Raw genomic sequence first — 21,272 nt, 5'->3', positions numbered from 1 at the left:
TTGTGAAAGGAAGGAAGGGGGATATGAATGGTTGTGTTGGGCAGTGACAGAATTTAATCCAGCCCACTGAAGCAAAGGATTTAGTGTGTCATATCCTACCAGAACATAAAAAATAAATGGAAATAATCTAAGGAGAGTTGATGTGCAGAGAAACCTTGGAGTGCAAGTTCAGAGCTTCCTGACAAAAAGATAATGAAGAAGACATTTGGCATACTTGTCCTCATCAGCTGAGGCACTGAGTATAACAGTTCCAATGTCATTTTGTAGGTGTGTAAAACATCAGGGTGCTTGTTCTGTCTTTTGCACTGCAGGAAGGACATGGTGGTAACAGAGAGAATGCAGAAGCACTTTACCACGATGTTGTCTGGAACAGAGCACTTAAAAGCACGATTAGATAAGCTGTGTTTCTTATTTAGGAAGCTGAGGTGTGCCCTTACTGAGGTTTATAAAATTATGAGGTGCAAAGATAAAATCTTTTTCCTTAGATGTGGGATTTAAAACTTAAAGGGGTCTGAGACTCATGTTTTTCATGCAGGCAGGAATGAGTTGCCATGAAGTGATAGAGGCAGATACAATGATAGTGTTTAAAGGGCACTTGAACAGGTACTTGGATAAGAGCGGATTAGGGTGATATGGACCTAATGCAGCCAATTTGTACTAATGTAGGTGGACATCACAGTCACCATGGATGACTTGGGCTGAAGAGCATGTTTCTGTGCTGTACAATTCTGATTCCCCCCCCCCCCCCCATGCAAACTATTCTTTAGCAATATTTTGTTAACAATTTATATCACCTGATCAGAGAAATGCTCTTTGCTGCACTCATTGGCCTCTCCACCTTCTTTACCACCTAGAGGCTTGTTTCTCTCTTTCTCAGCTCCAATGAAGTGTCCTCGATCTGAAATTGTAACTGTTTTTCGTACCACAGATCCTGTCTGACCTGCAGGGTTTTTCCCCCCAAAATTTTCTTCTTTTGTGTATTTTTATCAGTTTTGGATGATGTACAGTGTACCTTTGAATAAACTTTTTTTCTCTGAATTGTTTTCTTTGATATACAGGGCAAAGTTAGAATGGATGATCCAGGAGAGAATACCACTGTTGTCTCCACCTTGCGTTCCTTCAACAACTTCTTGTCACTAAGTTCGGCACCTGTGCACAGCACAGGCGAGCCAAGCTCAACTTCACGGCTTTTGCTACTGCAATACCAGCAGAGGCTTGAGGTTAGTACATTGTTCTGCAGTGTCACTGTGGTACTGATGGTAGTAAACATTACTTTGTATTTTAGTTTTCTCTTTGAATTAAAGACTTCTGCAATCCAGTGCAGTGTGGACATTTCAGTTGTATTATGGCTCAAATAATGCTCATTCAGGAAATTAATTCAGTGGGTAGTTCAATGCTATAGATTTCCACAGAATCCGACAGCTAAGATGGTTTATTTCTGATTACTGAGAGTTATGTGTTTTGTAACGTATGTACAATGATGCTTTGGGGGAGGAAATAAAAGTAGCAAGAATTTGTGGGGTGGAAAGAGGAGAAAGTTGAAAAAAAATCTAAGGCCCTCATCTATTTTTCTGGAGGATTATTGAGCTTATTTTCCCTTTGAGGTTGCTGGTAATGTCTTTTTTTCAAGCCTTGATTAATTTATTGTCTTACCCCAAACATTTTATTTTTTTGCCACTTTGAGATATGCTGTAAGTTACATTTTGTCACACTAGCAATAGGTGGGGGGAGGAGTGGGTCGTTGCTTTGCTGCTATTTATGTGCGGGAGGCAGGGAAGCTGGGGGAGACTTTGGGGTTTTAACATTTAACTGCCATTCATTGTTTGGGGGCACTCTTACATTTTCGTGGATGGTTGCAAAGAAAAAGCATTTCAGGATGTATATTGTATACATTTCTCTGACATTAAATGTACCTTTGAAACCTTTGAAAGCATTGGAGATCAGTCCTCTTGACCTGTACAGCAGCTGCACTAACTGTAGCACCATGATGCCAGTCTTGCAAAAGCACATGAAACCAAAGTTGCATTCATGGTCACGTTCAGTTAAAGCAATGATATTTAAGTGTTTAATGTGTTGGTCCAGAGGTGAGTGTTCTTTGAGTGGAGTGGATGAACCACAAGATTATTGATGGGAAAAGCATATAAGGAGGTTATTCAGGCCAACATGACTTTGCTGACTTTGAGCTAACCTATTGCTTTACCATTTTTATTACCCCATGGTGTTGAATTTCTTTTTCTCTTCAAATAATAAATACTTTATGAAGAGAGTGCAATAATGGACCTTGGGGTTTAACTGAGGAATCTCTTTGCAGGCAGTATTCCAGACTATTTATGTTGTCCTTTTTAGAGTAGTGTTATCTCAGTGAACTAGTTCTCCACTGTTGCTTTTGAACTGAGCAGACATCTGACAATAGGAGTGACAGTCAGAGAGAAACTTGATCTGAAAATTGAGCCATCTTTGATTTTTGTCTTGCTTCTCCTATGCAGAGTTGCTTTGTTGCTTTAAGACTTTTGTTAAAAGAAATGACTAATTTGGCATGAGTTGTCTTGAGTAAACATTCAGTTAGTGAAATAATCCTTGGCCTGCAGGAACTTCAGCAACTGAAGCCAGCAATTGTTGATCATGCTTAATTTTTTGTTAACACAATGAATCCACGTTTTAAATCTTTCAGTGAAGGTGCCTCCACAGCCTTTTGAGTACTGAATTTGAGGGTGCTTTTAAGAACGAACTACAATGTATTCCCAAGTCAGGATGTTATGTGACATAGAGGAGGATCTGCAGGTGGTAATGTTAGAATATAGACCATAAGAAATGAGAACAAGTGTATGCTGTGGTGATAATTGATGTTCGAGTTATCTTTCAAAATTCTAAAGTTCCTGAATAGTTCCAGTAGACTGGAGGACAGCAGATGTGACTTTGATATTTAAGAAAGGAGGGAGAAAGACAAGGAACTGCTGACATTTTGGAGACACTGAAAATGTTAATAATTGATAGCACTGTTGACTAAACTTAAAATAGTCAAAGAATTTGAGAGAAGTGTGTGAGAAAACTGATCTTCCAATACTTTTGGATACTGGAGTAATGTTAAAGAGATGGAGGTTGATACACCTTTCACAAATTTAGAAACCTTTCACCTTTCAAACAAAAAAGCAAGGATGTGCCCAATAACCACAAGCCAATAGCTTAATCTCAGTGGTGAGAAGGCTTTTGGAAACATAGATTTAGGATGGGATTAATTGCCACCTTAAGGTAACTTAAAGTAAACCAGCAAGAATTTGCTAAGGGCAAATTGTATTTAACAAATACAATGTTCTTTTTTGCCTTCATTGTGGTATACACGAATTTCCAGAATGGTTTTGATAAAGAGCAGGGAAACAGGGTTAAGCTGAAAATGATATAAGGGGGTCATTCATGGCATGGATACAAATTTAATTAAGTAATAAAGAGAGGGTCAGGGTTTTATGGATAGAAGGAGGTGATTAGTGGTGATTTCCCATGATTGGTTTTGGGGATCGATGTCTTTTTTTAGATCTATATTTATTCCCAAGACTTCGGGATGCAAGCCAGTTTCTAAATTTGTAGATGACATAATATTTGGCAATGTTGTAAATTATGCAGAAAACAGTGTTAGATTATACCAGGACACAGTTGAAAAGCAGAGGTGTGGAACAATTATGAGATGCATTTTGATAGGAGAAAAGAGGAGAGGGTAACATAGCAAAAAGATTACTTCTCTAAATGGGGTGCAGGAGCAAAGGGGCCATATGGGTGTGTTTATAGATGTCTTCAGAGGAGGCAGGATTGGAAAGCAGTTTATAAGAAATACATGATTCTCAGTTTTATCAATAGAGGCTAGGGTATAAAAATAAGGAAGTGATGTTGAAACCATACAACACTAGTCTGGCCTCAAATAGAATATTGCATTAATTTCAGATTACCTCATTATGGGAAATTACGTGAAAACATTAGAAAGGAACCTTTCACAAGACTGGTTCTGGGATATGGATTACAGCCACAAGGATAGGTTTGAGAATTTGGGACCATTTTCTTTGATAAAGAGAAAGCTGGCAGGGCTTTGGTAGAAATTTACAAAATGATGGAATCGTTGACTAGTTTTTGATTGAAGTGTTGAGGACAAAAGGAATAAAAGTATGGAAGAGAATTAAGAGTGACTTGAAGAATATATTTATTTAGAATCTGGAATTTATACCCATAAGTGTAAGCAGGTTGCATCGCCTTTAAGAGGGACCTGGATAAAAACATAAATTGGAGAAAAATAAGCAAGGCTGCCTAAAAAAGGACTCTTTGATGTAACTGGAGAATTGCTTGAGTTGAGAACTGGTTTTGACAATGGCTTTTTTCATACAGTTGCTATCAAGACTCTGAGAAAATAATATGATTATCCAGATTGTCTATAGATGTTTGCAGATTTATTAAAAGGATCATTTTATGACTCACTGGTAGAAAGTTTTTTGAGGATGTATCTGGAAGAAAATATGAAAGACAATCAGTGGATATGATTTATTTGGGCTTCTGATAAGATTCGCACATGAGATTTGCAAACAAAATTGAAGCATGTAGAATTGGAAGCACAAGAGATATTGCAGATGCTGGAAGTCCAGAGCAACACACACAAAATGCTAGAGGAACTCGACAGCATCCATGGAGAGGAATAAAGAGTCGATGTTTTGGACTAAGACTCTTCATCAGGACTAGAAAGAAAGGGGGAAGATGGCTGGAATAAAAATGTTGGGGTGTGAGGGGAAGGAGGACAAGCTAGAGGTGAAAAGTGAGGCCAGGTGGGTGGGGGAATGAAGAAAGAAGCTGGGAGCTGATGGGTGGAAAAGGCAAATGGCTGGAGATGAAGGAATCTGATAGGAAAGGAGAGTGGACCATGATGGAAAGGAGGGACACCAGGGGGAAGGTGATAGGCAGGCGAGGAGAAGAGGTAAGAGGCCAGAGGGGAGAATAGAAGAGGGAAGGGGGAGGGGCAAAAATTACTAGAAAGAGAACCAATGTTGCCATCAGTTTGGAGACAGAAAATGAGGTGTTGCTTCTCCATCCTGAGAGTGGGCTCATCATGGCAGAAGAGGAGGCCATGAACTGGCATGTCAGAACAAGAATGAGGATATGAATTAAAATTGTTGGCCACTGGGAAATTCTGCTTTTTGCTGATGGTGCTTGACAATGCATTCCCCTAATTTACATCGATAATCATCAATATATAGGAGGCTGCATTGGGAGCGCCAGATACAGTAAACAACCCCAACAGATTTGCAGGTGAAGTGTTGCCTTTCCTGGAAGGACTGTCTGGTTCTCTGAATGGAAATGAGGGGGGCGGTGAATGGGCAGGTGTAGCACTTCTGTCACTTGAAGGGATAAGTGCCAGGAAGGAGGTTAGTATGGTGGGATGAATGGACAATGGAATTATGGTGGGTGCGATACCTGTGGAAAGCAGTTAGTGGGGGAGGGTGGGTAAGGATGTGGTAGGATCCCATTGAAGGTGTTGAAAGTTGTAGAGGATGATGTGTTGGATGCATAGGACCTGGAGAAAGCCCACACATTCCATGAGACGGGTTCCTTACAGAGAACATGGGAATTGAACTCTGATGCCCCGAGCTGTAATAATGTTGTGCTAACTGCTACACTACAATGGCACCTTCTTTTGTTGTGACTAAAAATTCCAATTTGTCTATGATTGTTCTGAGTTATTAAACTCTGTAATGATCATCCTGCTTACTGTTGTGGTTGTTGGTAGGATTATTCCAATATCCTCCTTCAGCTGCCCTGCTTCCTCAATGCCACCTGTCTTCATATCATCCGCAACTTTTACCACAAAGTCATCAATTCCCTCATTCAAATTATTGACATATAACATGAAAGGAAGCGGTCCCAACACCAATGCCTGTCGAACACCGTTTTTCACTGGCAGCCAATTAGAAAAGGCCCCCTCTATTTCCACGCTTTGTCTCCTGTCAATTAGCCAATCTTCTATCCATGTTAGTATATTCCCTGTAATACCATGGACTCATCTTGTTAAGCAGCCTCATATGCAGCACCTTGTCGAATGCCCAACATCCTTTGTCTATCCTGCTTGTTATTTCCTCAAAGAATTCCAAGAAATTTGCCAAGCATGATTTCCCCTTAAGGAAACCTTAAAAAGAAACACAATTGAATCAATGGAAAAAGCACACACAACAAAGATAAAGATAGACAACCACTGTGCAGAAGACAACAAACTGTGCAAATGCAAAAATTAAAATATAAATAAATAAGCAATAAGTATTGCGAGTACAAGTTGTAGAATCCTTAATAGTGAGTCCATAGATTGTAGAGTCAGTTCAGTGTTGGGGTGAGTGAAGTTATTGCCTCTGCTTCAAGAGCCTTATGGTTGAGGTTTAATAATTGTGCTTGAACCTGGTGGTGTGGGATCTAAAGTTCGTATGCCTTCTTGCTGATAGCAGCAGCTAGAAGAGAGCATGGCGTGGATGGTGGACATCCTTGATGATGGAGACTGCTTTCCAAAGACAGCACTTCTTGTAAATGCGCTGACTGGTGGGGAGGGCTTTACCCGTGATGGACTGGGCTGTATGCACTACTTTTTGTAGAGTTTTCCATTCAAGGCATTGGTGTTCGCATACTAGCCCCTGATACAATTAGTCAGGATATCTTCCACTATGCATCTATAGAAGTTTGTAAAAATTTTAGATAACATGCCCAATTCATGCAAACTTCTAAGAAAGAAGAAGCACCCCAGTACCTTCTTTGTAATGGCAATTACATGCTGGATCCATGACAGATCATCTGAAATGATAATGCCAAGGAATTAAAGTTGCTGATCCCTTCACTGACCCTCTTTCTGTAGTCAATAATCATCCCTTTGGTTTTGCTGATATTGAGTGGGAAGTTGTTGTGGCACCATCAGACAGATTTTCAGTCTTCTTTCTATATCTGAATCGTCACCAGCATTGATCTGGCCAGTGACAGTGGTGTTGTCAGCTAACTTAAATATGTAATTGGATCTGTACTTATCTTCACAGTCATTAGCGTAAAGCGAGTAGAGCAAGGGACTAAGCACACAACCTTGTGCTGCATCTATGCTGATTGTGATTGTGGATAAGATGCTGCCAATTTGAAGTGACTGGGGTCAGCAAATGAGGAAATTGAGGATCCAGCTGCACCATGCTTAGAGTGAACAGATTTTAAATAGTGTCAGTTGTGGGCACTTGTGTTCAGAAAGCAGTGATAGTGGGCAAGTGAAAAAACAGTAAAACAATTCAAAACTTTGCTGACTGTCATTCAGGCTTGGTGATGTTAGAAATGGCTGAGAGCGAAAATGAAATGATTACACATTTTGATTGGGAACCCTAAACTGTAAGAGAACTAAGTGGATTAAAGTTTGTCAAATGTGTTCAGAATCTTCAACATCTCCCTGAGCAGCGCCACTGTTTCAACGTGCTTCAAGGTCACCACCATCGTCCCTGTGCCGAAGAAGTCTTCAGTGACCTGCCTCAATGACTACAGTCCCATTGCACTCACATCCATCATCATGAATTGTTTTGAGAGGCTTGTCATGAGGCACAGCAAGACACTGCTGCCCCCCTCACTGGACCCCCTGCAATTCACGTACCGTCCCAACCGTTCAGCAGACGATGCCATTGCCATCACCCTCCACCTGGACAAAAAAGACACATACGTTTGAATGGTGTTCATAGACTTCAGTTCAGCATTCAACACAATCATTCCTCAGAAACTGATTGGAAAGCTGAGCCTACTGGGCCTGAACACCTCCCTCTGAAACTGGTTACTAGACTTCCTGACTGGGAGACCTCAGTCAGTCTGGATCGGGAACAGCATCTCCAACACCATCACACTGAGCACGGGGGGGGGGGGGTTCCCCCAGGGCTATGTGCTCAGCCCACTGCTGTTCACTCTGCTGACCCACGTCTGTGCTGCAACACACAGCTCGAACCACATCATCAAGTTTGCCGATGACATGACCGTGGTGGGTCTCATCAGCAAGAATGACGAGTCAGCATACAGAGGAGGTGAAGTGGCTAACGGACTGGTTCAGAGCCAACAACCTGTCTCTGAAAGTGAACAAAACAAAAGAGATGGTTGTTGACTTCAGGAGGGCATGGAGCGACCACTCTCAGCTGATCATCGACAGCTCCTTGGTAGAGATCGTTAACAGCACCAAATTTCTTGGTGTTCACCTGGTGGAGAATCTCACCTGGTCCCTCAACACCAGCTCCATAGTAAAGAAAGCCCAGCAGTGTCTCTACTTTCTGCGAAGGCTGAGGAAAGCCCATCTCCCACTCCCCATCCTCATCACATTCTACAGGGGTTGTATTGAGAGCATCCTGAGCAGCTGCATCACTGCCTGGTTTGGAAATTGCACCATCTCGGATTGCAAGACCCTGCAGCAGATAGTGAGGTCAGCTGGGTTGAACATGTCCCACTTCTCAGCCCAGTTTTGCATCCTATCAATGTCCAGCTGTAACCTCTGACAGCCCTCCACACTATCCCCAACACCTCCAACCTTTGTGGCATCAGCAAGCTTACTAACCCATCCCTCCACTTCCTCATCCATTTATAAAAATCACAAAGAGTAAGGGTCTCAGAACTGATCCCTGAGGCACCCCACTGGTGACTGACCTCCATGCAGAATATGACCCGTCTACAACCACTCTTTGCCTTCTGTGGGCAAGGCAGTTCTGGATCCACAAAGCAATGTCCCCTTGGATCCCATACGTCCTTATTTTCTCAATAAGCCTTGCATGGGGTACCTTATCAAATGCCTTGCTGAAATCCATATACACCACATCTGCTGCTCTTCCTTCATCAATGTATTTAGTCACATCCTCAAAAAATTCAATCAGTCTTGTAAGGCACGAACCTGCCTTTGACAAAGCCATGCTGACTATTCCTAATCATATTTATGAACTCTCCAAGTGTTCATAAACCCTGCCTCTCAGGATCTTCTCCATTAACTTACCAACCACTGAGGTAAGACTCACTGGTCTATAAATTCCTGGGCTATCTCTACTTCTTTTCTTGAATAAAAGAACAACATCTGCAACCCTCCAATCCTCTGGAACCTCTCCTGTCCCCATTGATGATGCAAAGATCATTGCCAGAGGCTCAGCAATCACCTCCCTCACCTCGCACAGTAGCCTGGGGTACATCTTATCCGGTCCTGGCGACTTATCCAACTTGATGCTTTCTCAAAGCTCCTGCACGTCCTCTTTCTTAATATCTACATGCTCAAGCTTTTCAGTCTGCTGCAAGTCATCACTACAATCACCAGGGTATCGACAATCATCTTGAATGTTACAATGAAAATGAAGGTTTGTAGGATGCATTCGTTGATAGCATTGTATGAAGGCAGTCCATTATTTACACTAGTCACCTGCGCTGATTTTGTTCATTTCAATGATTCAAAAGAACGTATACACTGGATGAATTCCTCTGATAACTATTAGGAACTAATACAGTTTTTCAGTACTATAGTAATATTGATAGTGTTCTAATTTGTTCTGTATTTCATTTAAATGCATAATTTGTTATTCAGTTAAATGATAGTTCGTCCTCTTTTAAAATAATCTTTTTAACTATTTCCATGGAACTTCAGCTAATTTTGTCAGCCTCCTCTTAATTGGACCAAATTGTACTGGTCCTAATGTGTCCCAATTATCTGGAATTGTTCCTCAAACATCGAACGTTTGTCTTCTGTACTTCCTCTCTGAGGGATGGTAATGAGAAGCGGATGTATCCTGGGTAAGGGTGGGGATCCTTACTGATGGACACTCCCTTTTGAAGATGTCATCAATGGTGGGGAGGCTGAGTTTTACAACCATCTGCTCTCTACCAGATGGTGATGCTCGCCAGTTAGAATGCTCGCCGTGGTGTATCTGTACTGAATCTCCTCAAACTCCGAATGAAATATAGCTGCTAGTGTGATCTCCTTGTAATTGCATCAGTATGTTGGACCCAGGATAGATAGATTTTCAAAGATGTTGATGCCTAGGAATTTGAAATTGCTTTCTCTTTCCACTGCTGACCTCTCATTTAGGACTGGAGTTGTGTTCCTTTGACTTCCCCTTCAATTTTTATTTATTGACAAAATAGTTGTTGTGAATGTACAACCTATTTTTGTGCCTGTAAGGGTTTGGATATACTGTATGCATACGTGTTGATTTTCTAAACTTAGTTGGTACAGTTTAGTAATTTAGGTTGTTGAGGGAATCCACCAGCAGAAAACCATTTCACTGAGAATACTAATTACTTTTTTGTGGAATGGCTTTGAAACCAAATCTTTTGTTTTTGTGGTCATGACTCTTTTAGGTCATGACATAGGTCTGTATTTCATGAAATTGAAGAGATCATGTATTGTCCAAAATTAAAGAATATTTATATCATTAATGTACAAACCCCATTTCCAGAAAAGTTGGGCTATTTTCCAAAATGCAATAAAAACAAAAATCTGTGATATGTTAATTCACATGAATCTTTATTTAACTGACAAAAGTACAAAAAGATTTTCAATAGTTTTACTGACCAACTTAATTGTATTTTGTAAATATACACAAATTTAGAATTTCATGGCTGCAACACACTCAACAAAAGTTGGGACAGAGGCATGTTTACCATTGTGTTACATCACCTTTCCTTTTAATAACACTTTTTAATCGTTTTGGAATTGAGGATACTAATTGTAGTAGATTTGCAATTGAAAATTTTGTCCATTCTTGCTTGATATAAGACTTCAGCTGCTCAACAGTCCGTGGTCTCCGTTGTCTGATTCTCCTCATCATGATGCGCCATACATTTTCAATAGGAGATAGATCTGGACTGGTAGTAGACCAGTCAAGCACATGCACTCTGTGTCTACAAAGCCACGCTGTTGTAGCCCGTGCAGAATGTGGTCTGGCATTGTCCTGCTGAAATAAGCATGGACGTCCCGGGAAGAGATGTCGCCTTGATGGCAACATATGTCTCTCTAAAATCCTAATATACGCCTCAGAGTCAATGGTACCTTCACATACATGCAACTCACCCATGCCGTGGGCACTGATGCACCCCCATACCATCACAGATGCTGACTTTTGCACCTTTTGCTGATAACAGTCAGGATGGTCGTTTTCATCCTTGGCACGGAGAACTCGACGCCCGTTTTTTCCGAAAACTAGCTGAAATGTGCACTTATCTGACCACAGCACAGGGTTTCACAGTCTTTCGGTCCATTTGAGATGGGCTTGGGCCCAGAGAACTCACCGGCGTTTCTGCATAGAGTTGATGTATGTCTTCCTCCTTGCTTAATACAGTTTCAAGTTGCATTTCTGGATGCAGCGATGGACTGTGTTAAGTGACAATGGTTTTCTGAAGTACTCCCGAGCCCAGGTGGCTATAATTGTCACAGTAGCATGACGGTTTCTTAGACAGTGCTGCCTGAGGGCTCAAAGATCACGCGCATTCAACAGTGGTTTCCGACCTTGCCCTTTACGCACTGAGATGTCTCTGAATTCTCTGAATCTTTTCACAATATTAGATAGATAGATAGATAGATACTTTATTCATCCCCATGGGGAAATTCAACTTTTTTTCCAATGTCCCATACACTTGTTGTAGCAAAACTAATAACATACAAATACTTAACTCAGTAAAAAAATATGATATGCATCTAAATCACTATCTCAAACAGCATTAATAATAGCTTTTAAAAAGTTCTTAAGTCCTGGCGGTTGAATTGTAAAGCCTAATGGCATTGGGGAGTATTGACCTCTTCATCCTGTCAGAGGACTGTACTGTACTGTAGATGTTGAAAGACCTAAATTCTCTGTAATCTTGCGTTAGGAAATGTTCCTTTTGAACTGACTAACAATTCTCTCACGAATTTTGGCACAAAGGGGTGAGACACGACCCATCCTTGTAAAGACTGAGCCTTTGATGGACGCTACTTTTATACCCAGTCATGATACCTCACCTGCTACCAATTAGCCTGCTTAATGTGGAGTCTTCCAAACTGGTGTTACTTGAATATTCTGTGCACTTTTCAATCTTATTTTAAATCTGTCCCAACTTTTGTAGAGTGTGTTGCAGCCATCAAATTCTAAATTTGTGTATATTTACAAAATACAATTAAGTTAGTCAGTAAAACTATTGAAAATCTTTTCTTTGTACTTTTGTCAGTTAAATAAAGGTTCACCTGAATTAACAAATCACAGATTTTTGTTTTTATTGCATTTTGGAAACTATCCCAACTTTTCTGGAAATGGGGTTTGTGTATTTAATCAAAATATGCTATCACATGGATATAAACATTGCTCATCTAATTTTTTTTGTGCTGATATTGTTTTCTGTCTCTCATTCTTCTTAATCCTTCTCCCAAACTACCCCAACCCCTCATAATTCCTTAAAAAATACTAGAGTTTAAAAATTGCTTGACATATATTTTCTAGGTTGAAGAACAGGCTGAATGTATTCTTTCCCACTCCCGCACTCTAGAGGCGGAAAGAGAAAAGCAGAAAATGGAAGTTAGTCATAAACGTGCTAGGATTGAGCTGGAGAAGGCAGCACAGTCCAGCTCCTGGAACCATGAGGTTTGTATGTTTGAACAGGCAATAAATTTTTCTGGCACAAAGCATTCTTTGTACTTAGTTGTTTTGTGCTGCTTGTCAGTCTCCTTTTGATAGAACTGAAGAGTAATTAGTTGGAAGATTTATGAATTTCTCTGGATTATTAATTTAGACCCTCTAAATACAAGCCAGCAGCATAATAACTACATCAAGGGAAGAATAGTCAATCTGCAACCTGTCAGACTCAATTAAATCGCAGATTCTTAATACTTCCTTTTTATAGATTCACACAGCATAGAAACAGACCCTTCAGCCCATTCTGTTTATGCTATCAATATTAATCCCATTTATCAGCACTTTATCTATAGCCAACAAGGAAATTGAAAAAGATGTGAAAATAATGACAGTCGTAGGCTGTAATTCCTTCTTGTTTATGAACGCTTTTTGAGATTGTGTAAATTTTCCTTTGTCTTAATGTGACTTTTAAAACAAAGATGGCTTTTATTTGTATATAACATTATGTGAGGCATAGGCCCAATACCAAGGTAGACAATATTTGGAGGGATGTAGATTTAAAGTAAAAGGATGTGATAGAACTTGATAAAATGCAGCTTCACCCACATTGTGATGATGGTATAGAACTAAGAGTAAGGTTGTGGCCTTGGATATTGGAAAAGTCTGAAATACCTTTTTTTAACCTGACACGGCCATTAGTGGCCTGAATGCTCTTTCTCAGTTTTTATTTTTTTAATTTCTGTGATTCTGCTTGTAAACACGAAGGTAATTGACGACAGACTATTGCAGATTTTCAACTTGTGGTTTTTATTATTTTCTATGACTATTTTTACTGTGATTTGTCCTTTTTTAATACTTTCTCCCAATGTAGCGAGAGGCTGATCGAAACCAGGAGCTAGTTACCCAATTGAAACAACTTCAGGAAAAGGAAGCAGAGGCTGAGGCAAAATTGAAGAGTCAGATTAATGCGACTAATTCATTGAAAGAGGATCTTGCGCTCCAGGATAAGAAGCTGCAAGAAAGAGAAGAAAAACTTGCAGAAGCCAATCAGGTAAATTCATTAGGCAACAAAGGTGAAATGGTATGGTCTTTCAGGCTGCATAACACCTAATTTGGTTATTCAGATTCCTAGTGACAATGTATTCTGTTAAAACATACAGATATTTAAATTCTCACTACATGCCATTATTGATTTCACCAAAGCAAACTTATATCTATTAATAGTAGGTTGCAATGTTCTGCATTGTCTTATAGAGAGAGGCCCAGCATTGGGTGGACCCTTGGGATTGGTCAGAGAGTTATGCTTTACCTTTGGTTTTCAGCCATAGCTTTCTCCATGTTGTTCCTGGCCATCTCAGATTAATATTGCACCTGAAACATTGACAATGACTTGTGGGATTTGTAGCTAGAATATTTTTCCCAGCCTAGAAGGTAGAGTAATTTTCTAGTACAGTGTACATATGAACTCTTCACCTGCATATTGAAGAGCTCCAATGGTAGAAGCCTAGAACTGGAGTTTAATACAAGAAACATTACGATCTCCCAGTCTTGCCATTTTTACTGGAAGAGAACGCTTACCTGTATTTATTTTTCTGCATTGATGAAATAAACAATTATCTGTAAATATTCAGTCCTTAAACTTTAATTTGCCATTTAAATAATTTTGTAATACTGAACGATAGTGAATTTTTATTTTGACATAACATAATTGAATTAGCCAAAAATGCCTCCATGTGTAATCCAAATAATACCATGGATACTATCATTCTGTCAAAAGTTAGAACTTTGAACAAACTCTCAATATTGAATGTATAGTTCTATTCTTGGAACTGGTGTTATGACTATTGCTTCCAGTTTTTTCTCTACTTTTGTACTTTTATTCAGAGCATTGACTTTTGTTGCAGAGATGAGCAGCAGCTGCTCTCTCTCTTAGAGGCATTTCTGTTGAGGATTGTTTGTTGCTGGTGAGTTACTAGAACAAGTAAGAATGTACAATCAAGCATGACTTTTATAATTATAATTTTATAATTTTTATAAGTATAATTTCTATTTGAGTCACTGGACATGCTCTATAGGGAGTAGTTACTAATTTCTATCTATCATCCCTCCTTTTACAACTGCCCATGCTAAAGGACCAAAATGTTAACTAATGTACCAAATTGGGTTTGTTCTGTTTAATGTCTTCCTATAAAAATAATTTAAATTGTATTTATTTTAGTTAAGTTGTATTTCTTCTGATGTGATTTTGTATATGGTAGGTCCTGCTGTCAGGTAGCCTGTTTGCTAATTTTATGCTGCTTGTGTGACATTTACCGTAATTCAACAGTGCTAACAGAAAGTAAATCTTTTATTTATTTCTTATTTTACTTGAATATCAGCAATTGTAAATCATTTATCAATCATATGATGGAACGTGTATTATTTGAAATTACAGTTCAAAATTATGCCTCTTGAAAATGTACAGTACAATAAGTGTATGGGACATTGGAAAAATGTTGAATTTCCCCATGGGGATGAATAAAGTATCTATCTATCTATCTATCTATCAATGCTGTTAAGGAAATAGAAGATATGAATGCAATCTAAAAAATTTTAAAGCATCTTTAATATTTTAACATTTCTGATAATAGTGCTTTCTTTATTGTCATGCAGACAATCGAAGTCTTGAAGGCCAAGATATCAGAGCAACAACGGAAACAAATGGCACAGGAGATGCAGCTGTCGACATTGACCACAGAGCGTCAAGAGCTGCTTGAGCAACTAGAAGTGCAGCGCAAGTATGGCAAAAATCAAATTTTGGAGATCATTGGATGTCCACCTTTGTAGTGGTTGCTTTCATCCCCATCACTTTTCACCTGTCACTGTTTAGATTTCTTGATGGAAATAGAATTTTTAAAGACAACCATATTAGTTTCTTTATAAAAATAATAATTTTTAATCTTCCAGTATCGACTTTCTCCTCATGCTATTTGATAGTGTGAACTATTGTTTTAAAAATAACAGCTCTTGAATATTTTTCCCAAGACAGTAAACTGCATGACAAATCCAGATACTATGCGTTTACTTCAGTTAGCCATTAGGCTGAACCACAATCCATATTTCCGTGGTTTACTTTAGGTGTATACTGTAAGAGCTAAAGTTATTGACTCATCACTTGGGTCTGGAATCATAAGTATAGTTGTTAGTTGCCTCATTCAGGTATCAATTCTTCACAATTGAGCCAAGTTGACAAGCATCAAGAAAGCAAGGGGTTCACAAGAAAATCTGGTTTATTTTCTTTGGAGTTGTAACAACTGGGAATGGAACTCTGATATTTCTTCAACTCATCACTTTTTTGGCCTAGTGCACTAAGATACATTTGAAAAGGAAATTTACCTGAAATTTTGTTTGTCTAGTTTGCTGTGAAATGAATATTTTCCTTGCTCCTCTATTGACAATGTAAAGTCAGAAATATTTATGGGTTTAATGAGAAAAATTCTATAAGGTTACGAGGAAAGGAATTTTTTTCATGGGGCATTATTTGGTCCTTTGACATTGTGTCTGTGTTTTCCTCCCAGTTTTTTGTAATTGCAATATATTTTGATGGGGCTAATTGTTTTTGTTTTCATTAACAGGAAGTGGCAAGAGGCTGTACACCAAATTCAGGCATTAGAGGCAGCTCAAGTGGCCAGTGCTGAGAATGAACGGAGATTGAAGGTGAGCTGTGTTTTTCTCAGAGCCTGTTCAGCATAGTAAACAGTTTATCACATACTTCATTGCAAAGGATGAGGACTAGGTATCATCACCTGAAAGGCAAGGTGGCAGAGGAGTTCTGTACTTTGTGGAGATTTCAGATAGAGTTATTGTCCCTTGAGCATGACTTGTTAAAACATTAGCAAAAATACCAATTTTTTGAGTTCCTATTCATTTTCATTGATTTGGAATCCCTGCCAGTTGGCTCAGTGCCATAGATTGGCAAAAAGGAAAATCGTTGTCATATGCTAACGAATATTGAAAATAATTTAGATAGGAATGCAAAATTGAGTTACAATTAAGATTTGCAAATTGATGCAGTAATCATTCTCACTTAATTTTAAAACAAATTTAATTTCTAAGGCATGCAATTTGCTTAATTTATTAGCAATAATATATAAATTACAAACTATATCATGTTCTACCATTCATTGGGTGGATCTGTCTCTCCAGACTATTTCTACGTACCTTGATTCCTTCCGTGTATAAGAATCCATTGTTCATGAGCTTGAATGTATTCAATGACTAAGCATTTAAAGCTCTCTTAGGCAATGAATCTCAAAGAGTCACAATTCTTTTCAATCTAAATGACCAAGGCAGGTAGTACAGGCAGAGGAAACAACTTCTCAAAGTCTTGTGCATTTCAATGAAGCTTCATCTCATCTTTCTGAACTCTAGTGAGTACAGGCATAACCTTCTAGAATAATTTATTAAGAGTCAACCTATTGTATCTGTAGTGTTCTCGCACAGGTGTAAAAACTCTGAACTAAACACGAAGTATAAACCGGAGTCAATGAGGCGCAATCCCAGTAAGATTAACCGTTTACTGTAATGGTGAAAACTGTTGATAAAACAATACAAAATATATACAGTATTTGTTTCCTTGGCATCACATTTACATCATAAATACTTGCAAAAATAAAACTACAACAAACTATATTACATTAAAGTACAACATACAGTCAGAATCTAACTACGCCATCAACTGCTTTAAATACTTCAACACAAGCTATCCGCAATTCTTTAAATAACAAAGAACATAAACTTTATCAACCGTCATTACTTTTAACAGAATCAGCGTAAACATTTTTACTTCAACATATCCATTATCTTATGAACTTATGGCGTTGCTTCTATGATGTTTCTAGTACATAGAAAGAAATCTTTTCTCACGCTGATCCTGCACACACAAGCCCCCTCCTTCCCGTTTCTCCAAACCGGTATTTTCCCACAGGACGCAGCGAAACCGGGTGTGACGTCATCGCATGCTGCGATATATCACAGACAACGAATTTACTTTCAACATCCTTAACTTTAACTAGAAAATGATTACAAATGAATTATTAAAGCAAAAATATAATAAACTAAACAAATGCCTTAAGGGCAACACAGTATCTGTGCTATCTTGTGTTGGGTATCGAGATCAAAACTGTGCAAGTTTTCCAGGAGTGATTTTATGAAAGCCCTGTTATTTTTAATTGTAAGATTTGTGTATTGATTTTATCAAAAGAAAGCTTAAACTTTGCTTCTGGGCCCTTGCAGTCATGTAGATTGTCACATTGTTCACTAGAGTGATTATATGTAAAGACTGACTACTTGAACCAAATGATGGTTGCTGGATTCCATAAAATGGTATTCACTAACAGTAGGAGAGAAGGAGGGAAATATAGAGACCAAGAGCAAGAAATAAATACTTAGAATCATTTTGTTTTGTTTAGGAATTAGAGAATACAATAATCCAACAAGAACAGGATTCTGTAATAGTGAAGAATATGCGGTCAGATCTGGCTCGTGTCCCTGAGCTGGAGAAAGAAATCCGACAGCTGAAGGAGAAAAATGACTATTACAGGTAGGATTATTATATTATGTTAATATAATCTTGTGAACCTAATCCGTAAGATGGGCATTATTTATTTGTAAAATATGGTACAATTAAAACTATAGTGACCTTTAAAAGTAGTTAGTGTTATACAGCTTGGAAACAAGTCATTCAGTCTACCATGTCCGTACCTACCCAATTGGCACAGATCTGTGTCAATTCCTTTTCCGACAATTGGCCCATCACCATTGATAACCAGGAAATTCAAGTGATACCTCTTAAGTACTGTCAGTCATTCTGCTTCCTCTACACTCTCAGTCAATTATCACCAATGACCCCTCTAATTATTGTTACAGCTGCATGGACCAACTATTGCTCCGAGCCAGAATATATGGCCGGAAGACTACATGGCACTTTAAATGTTTAAATGTGAAGAAATTTACAGCTGTGCGGTAACAAAGGCTATGTACATGGGAGCATTTCACTTGTTGTGTGGCTGCACATCTGTACAGCTGAGAGGGAACAGAGCTTACCTTTCTCTAGGCAAAGAAGCTCTCCCTCATATCCTCACCAAATCTCTTGCCCTTCGGCCTAAATTTATATCCTTTCTGCTTTTTTAACTTCCTTCAATTCAGACAAAGCAGAAACAAGCTCTGTAGTTTCTCCTCATAGCTAAAACACTGTTATCCTTGTGGGATGCTATACTGTGGTGAGCTGAACTGCATGCAGTACTCCAGCTGAGGTCTGACCTTTGTTTTATAATATTGGTGTATAACCTTTGTGATCTTGTACTCGAGTGCCCTGACTAATGACAGCCATTATCCCAAATGACTTATTAATCATGTACCTGCACTGCCACCTTAGAGAATCTTTGGACTTGCACACTAGCATCCCTATGTTCTTCAGTATTCCCCAGGACCTTAACATTCATGGTGTATATCCAATCCTCAATACCACTCCCAAAATATCTTTTCTCACATCTGTCAGGATTAAGTTCCATCTGCCATTTCTTAGTTTGTTTCATCAGCAAGTCACTATGACCCTGTAGCCTAACACTACCCTCCACTGATTTTCAGTTCTTCTGCAGACTTACTGATAGTGCTACTTGCATTTACATCCAGATCATTCACAGACATAACAAATACCCATAACCCGATTGACCCAGGTTCAATCCTGACTTTGAGTGCTTCTGTGTGGAGTTTGCATTTTCTCCACATGACTGTGTAGATTTCCTCAAATTGGTCTGTTTTCCCCTCTCACCTCAAAGGCATGTGGGTTGATAGGTTAATTGGCTACTATATTATTGTGTTGGTAAGTACTATAATCTAGGGGAAGTTTGGTATTGGTGGGAATGAAATCTTTATAGTCGCCCTGGACTCAATGGATTGAGAGGCCTGTTTCCAAGTTCTATTATTGTATGAAACATGCTGAATATGAACTGTTTGTTTATTCTTTAAACAGGGAAATGGAAGATAACAATGCACTTCTTAAAGAAGAAATGGAAAGCCTTCGTAAAAAACTTGAACGTCTTGAGAAGTTAAGGGAAGAGAATGTTACTTTGGAGTTAGAGAAAGAGGTTTGTTTTTATTTTGTAAACTTAAGGCTTATGCTTTACTTATGTCCTGCATAAAATGTTGTCCAGTTCTTTTAAGGGTTTACTCATGCCACTGGTAAGTTTGAGTGTATGGTAAGACAAGGAATCCAATTTAAAACAACAAATAATTGGTCTCTATTTTAATACGTTAGAGTGCTGTAACGAGTATTCAACTAAAATTGCAATCAGTAGCATCTTATACCTTCAATGCAATATAGCATCTTATAGCAGTTAACAGTTATATTATCAAATAGGCAATCGGAGATCTAAGGGGTGATGGTCATTTGGAAAGAGCTGCCAGAAGAGGTGGTGAAAGTGGGAAAATTACAATGATTAATAGGCACTTGGATAGGAAAGACAAGGATGGAGGCCAAATGTTGGATTAGCATAGGTGGACGTTATGATTGACATGGAAGAGTTGGGCTGAAAGGGCCCTTTACTGTGCTCTATGATTCTATACTTGACCATTTGCAGTGATACTTTGTAGACACTGATTTTATAAGTTTCAAATGTAGATTTTGAGGATTATTGTAATGGAAAATGGAAAGAATATCTGAACTGGTTTCCCAAGCTGGTGAATATTTGTGCTTTATTTCTTTTAATTTAAAGATATTTTAACAAATATATATTTTTAGCTAACTTTACCTATTTTTCTAAATTTTAGAAATTGTTGTCAAAATTGCAAAGTTGGGAAAATGTGGAACAAACTTCAGGATTAAATATCCGGTAAGATGTTATCAAAAGATGTATTTTTTGATAAATGACAGCCAACAGCATTTGTAATTTGGTCCCCATTTTATTTTGTGTTTCCTTTGTTGTGTTTCTCCCATCTGAATATTCACCTCTATGCTTTGTACTTGGTTAAGTGAAGCTGGATGAATTCCATGTTGCAGTGCTCATTATTTGTTCATGATTGACTCTGTTTTGCTTGGATTTTGCTGTTGCAGTGCAGAGCAGGCAGAAGATTAGGAAAATCTAATACACTAACTGTTGTGCTGATTTTGTTGCACTTCAACTATAGCAACTCACAAGTGCTCTTAGTGAGTTCTGAACCAAGAAAGAAACAAAATAGCAATAAAAAATGCTGGGAATAAACAACGTCAGCCTCTGAAAGAGGGACAGTGGTGTTCCAGGTGGCTTATTCCATTAGTCTTGGCAATGATATTGCTTTAGGTGGATCAAATTTTTTTGTGTGTTGTCAGATATACTATGGGCTTGTTTTTTAATATTTTCTCATCCAAGCTCCATTATTTGTTTACCCTTTTAACCTCTAACAATGTTGATTTATCAACTGGTTTCTTGAAGATCCACCCCATCTTTCTCTGTTCATTTTGTTGCAAGTTATATTGAAGTATTGAAGCAAGTGATTTAAATTGCAAAACATTCAATGATGGCAGAATTTTTTTTGTAATTTTTTTAATTGAAGTTCATCATTAAACAAACATTTCCATAAGATGTATTTCAGACATTGTACATATATATCATATATGTCACAAATCTCCACAAAGTATTTATCTGAGGTACATACTTATAG

General features: G+C 38.5%; 1 protein-coding gene across 4 annotated transcripts in view; it reads left to right on the top strand.

The window, feature by feature from the left end:
- Window positions 1-21,272, top strand: part of mad1l1 (mitotic arrest deficient 1 like 1) — a 1,014,619-nt gene that overhangs the window by 11,963 nt on the left and 981,384 nt on the right. For all 4 annotated transcript variants that reach the window (XM_073061007.1, XM_073061009.1, XM_073061006.1 and 1 more), the window contains exons 2-9: window positions 1,059-1,220; window positions 12,462-12,602; window positions 13,465-13,644; window positions 15,246-15,370; window positions 16,208-16,289; window positions 18,044-18,174; window positions 19,606-19,720; window positions 20,403-20,464. In XM_073061007.1, coding sequence (XP_072917108.1) covers window positions 1,071-1,220; window positions 12,462-12,602; window positions 13,465-13,644; window positions 15,246-15,370; window positions 16,208-16,289; window positions 18,044-18,174; window positions 19,606-19,720; window positions 20,403-20,464 — 986 coding nt within the window. In that variant the 5' untranslated portion in view covers window positions 1,059-1,070. The remainder of the gene's footprint in view (window positions 1-1,058; window positions 1,221-12,461; window positions 12,603-13,464; window positions 13,645-15,245; window positions 15,371-16,207; window positions 16,290-18,043; window positions 18,175-19,605; window positions 19,721-20,402; window positions 20,465-21,272) is intronic.

Source organism: Hemitrygon akajei, chromosome 11 (genome assembly GCF_048418815.1).
Source record: "Hemitrygon akajei chromosome 11, sHemAka1.3, whole genome shotgun sequence".
NCBI classification, from domain to species: Eukaryota; Metazoa; Chordata; class Chondrichthyes; order Myliobatiformes; family Dasyatidae; genus Hemitrygon; species Hemitrygon akajei.
This window is presented reverse-complemented; position numbering and strand designations above follow the sequence as displayed.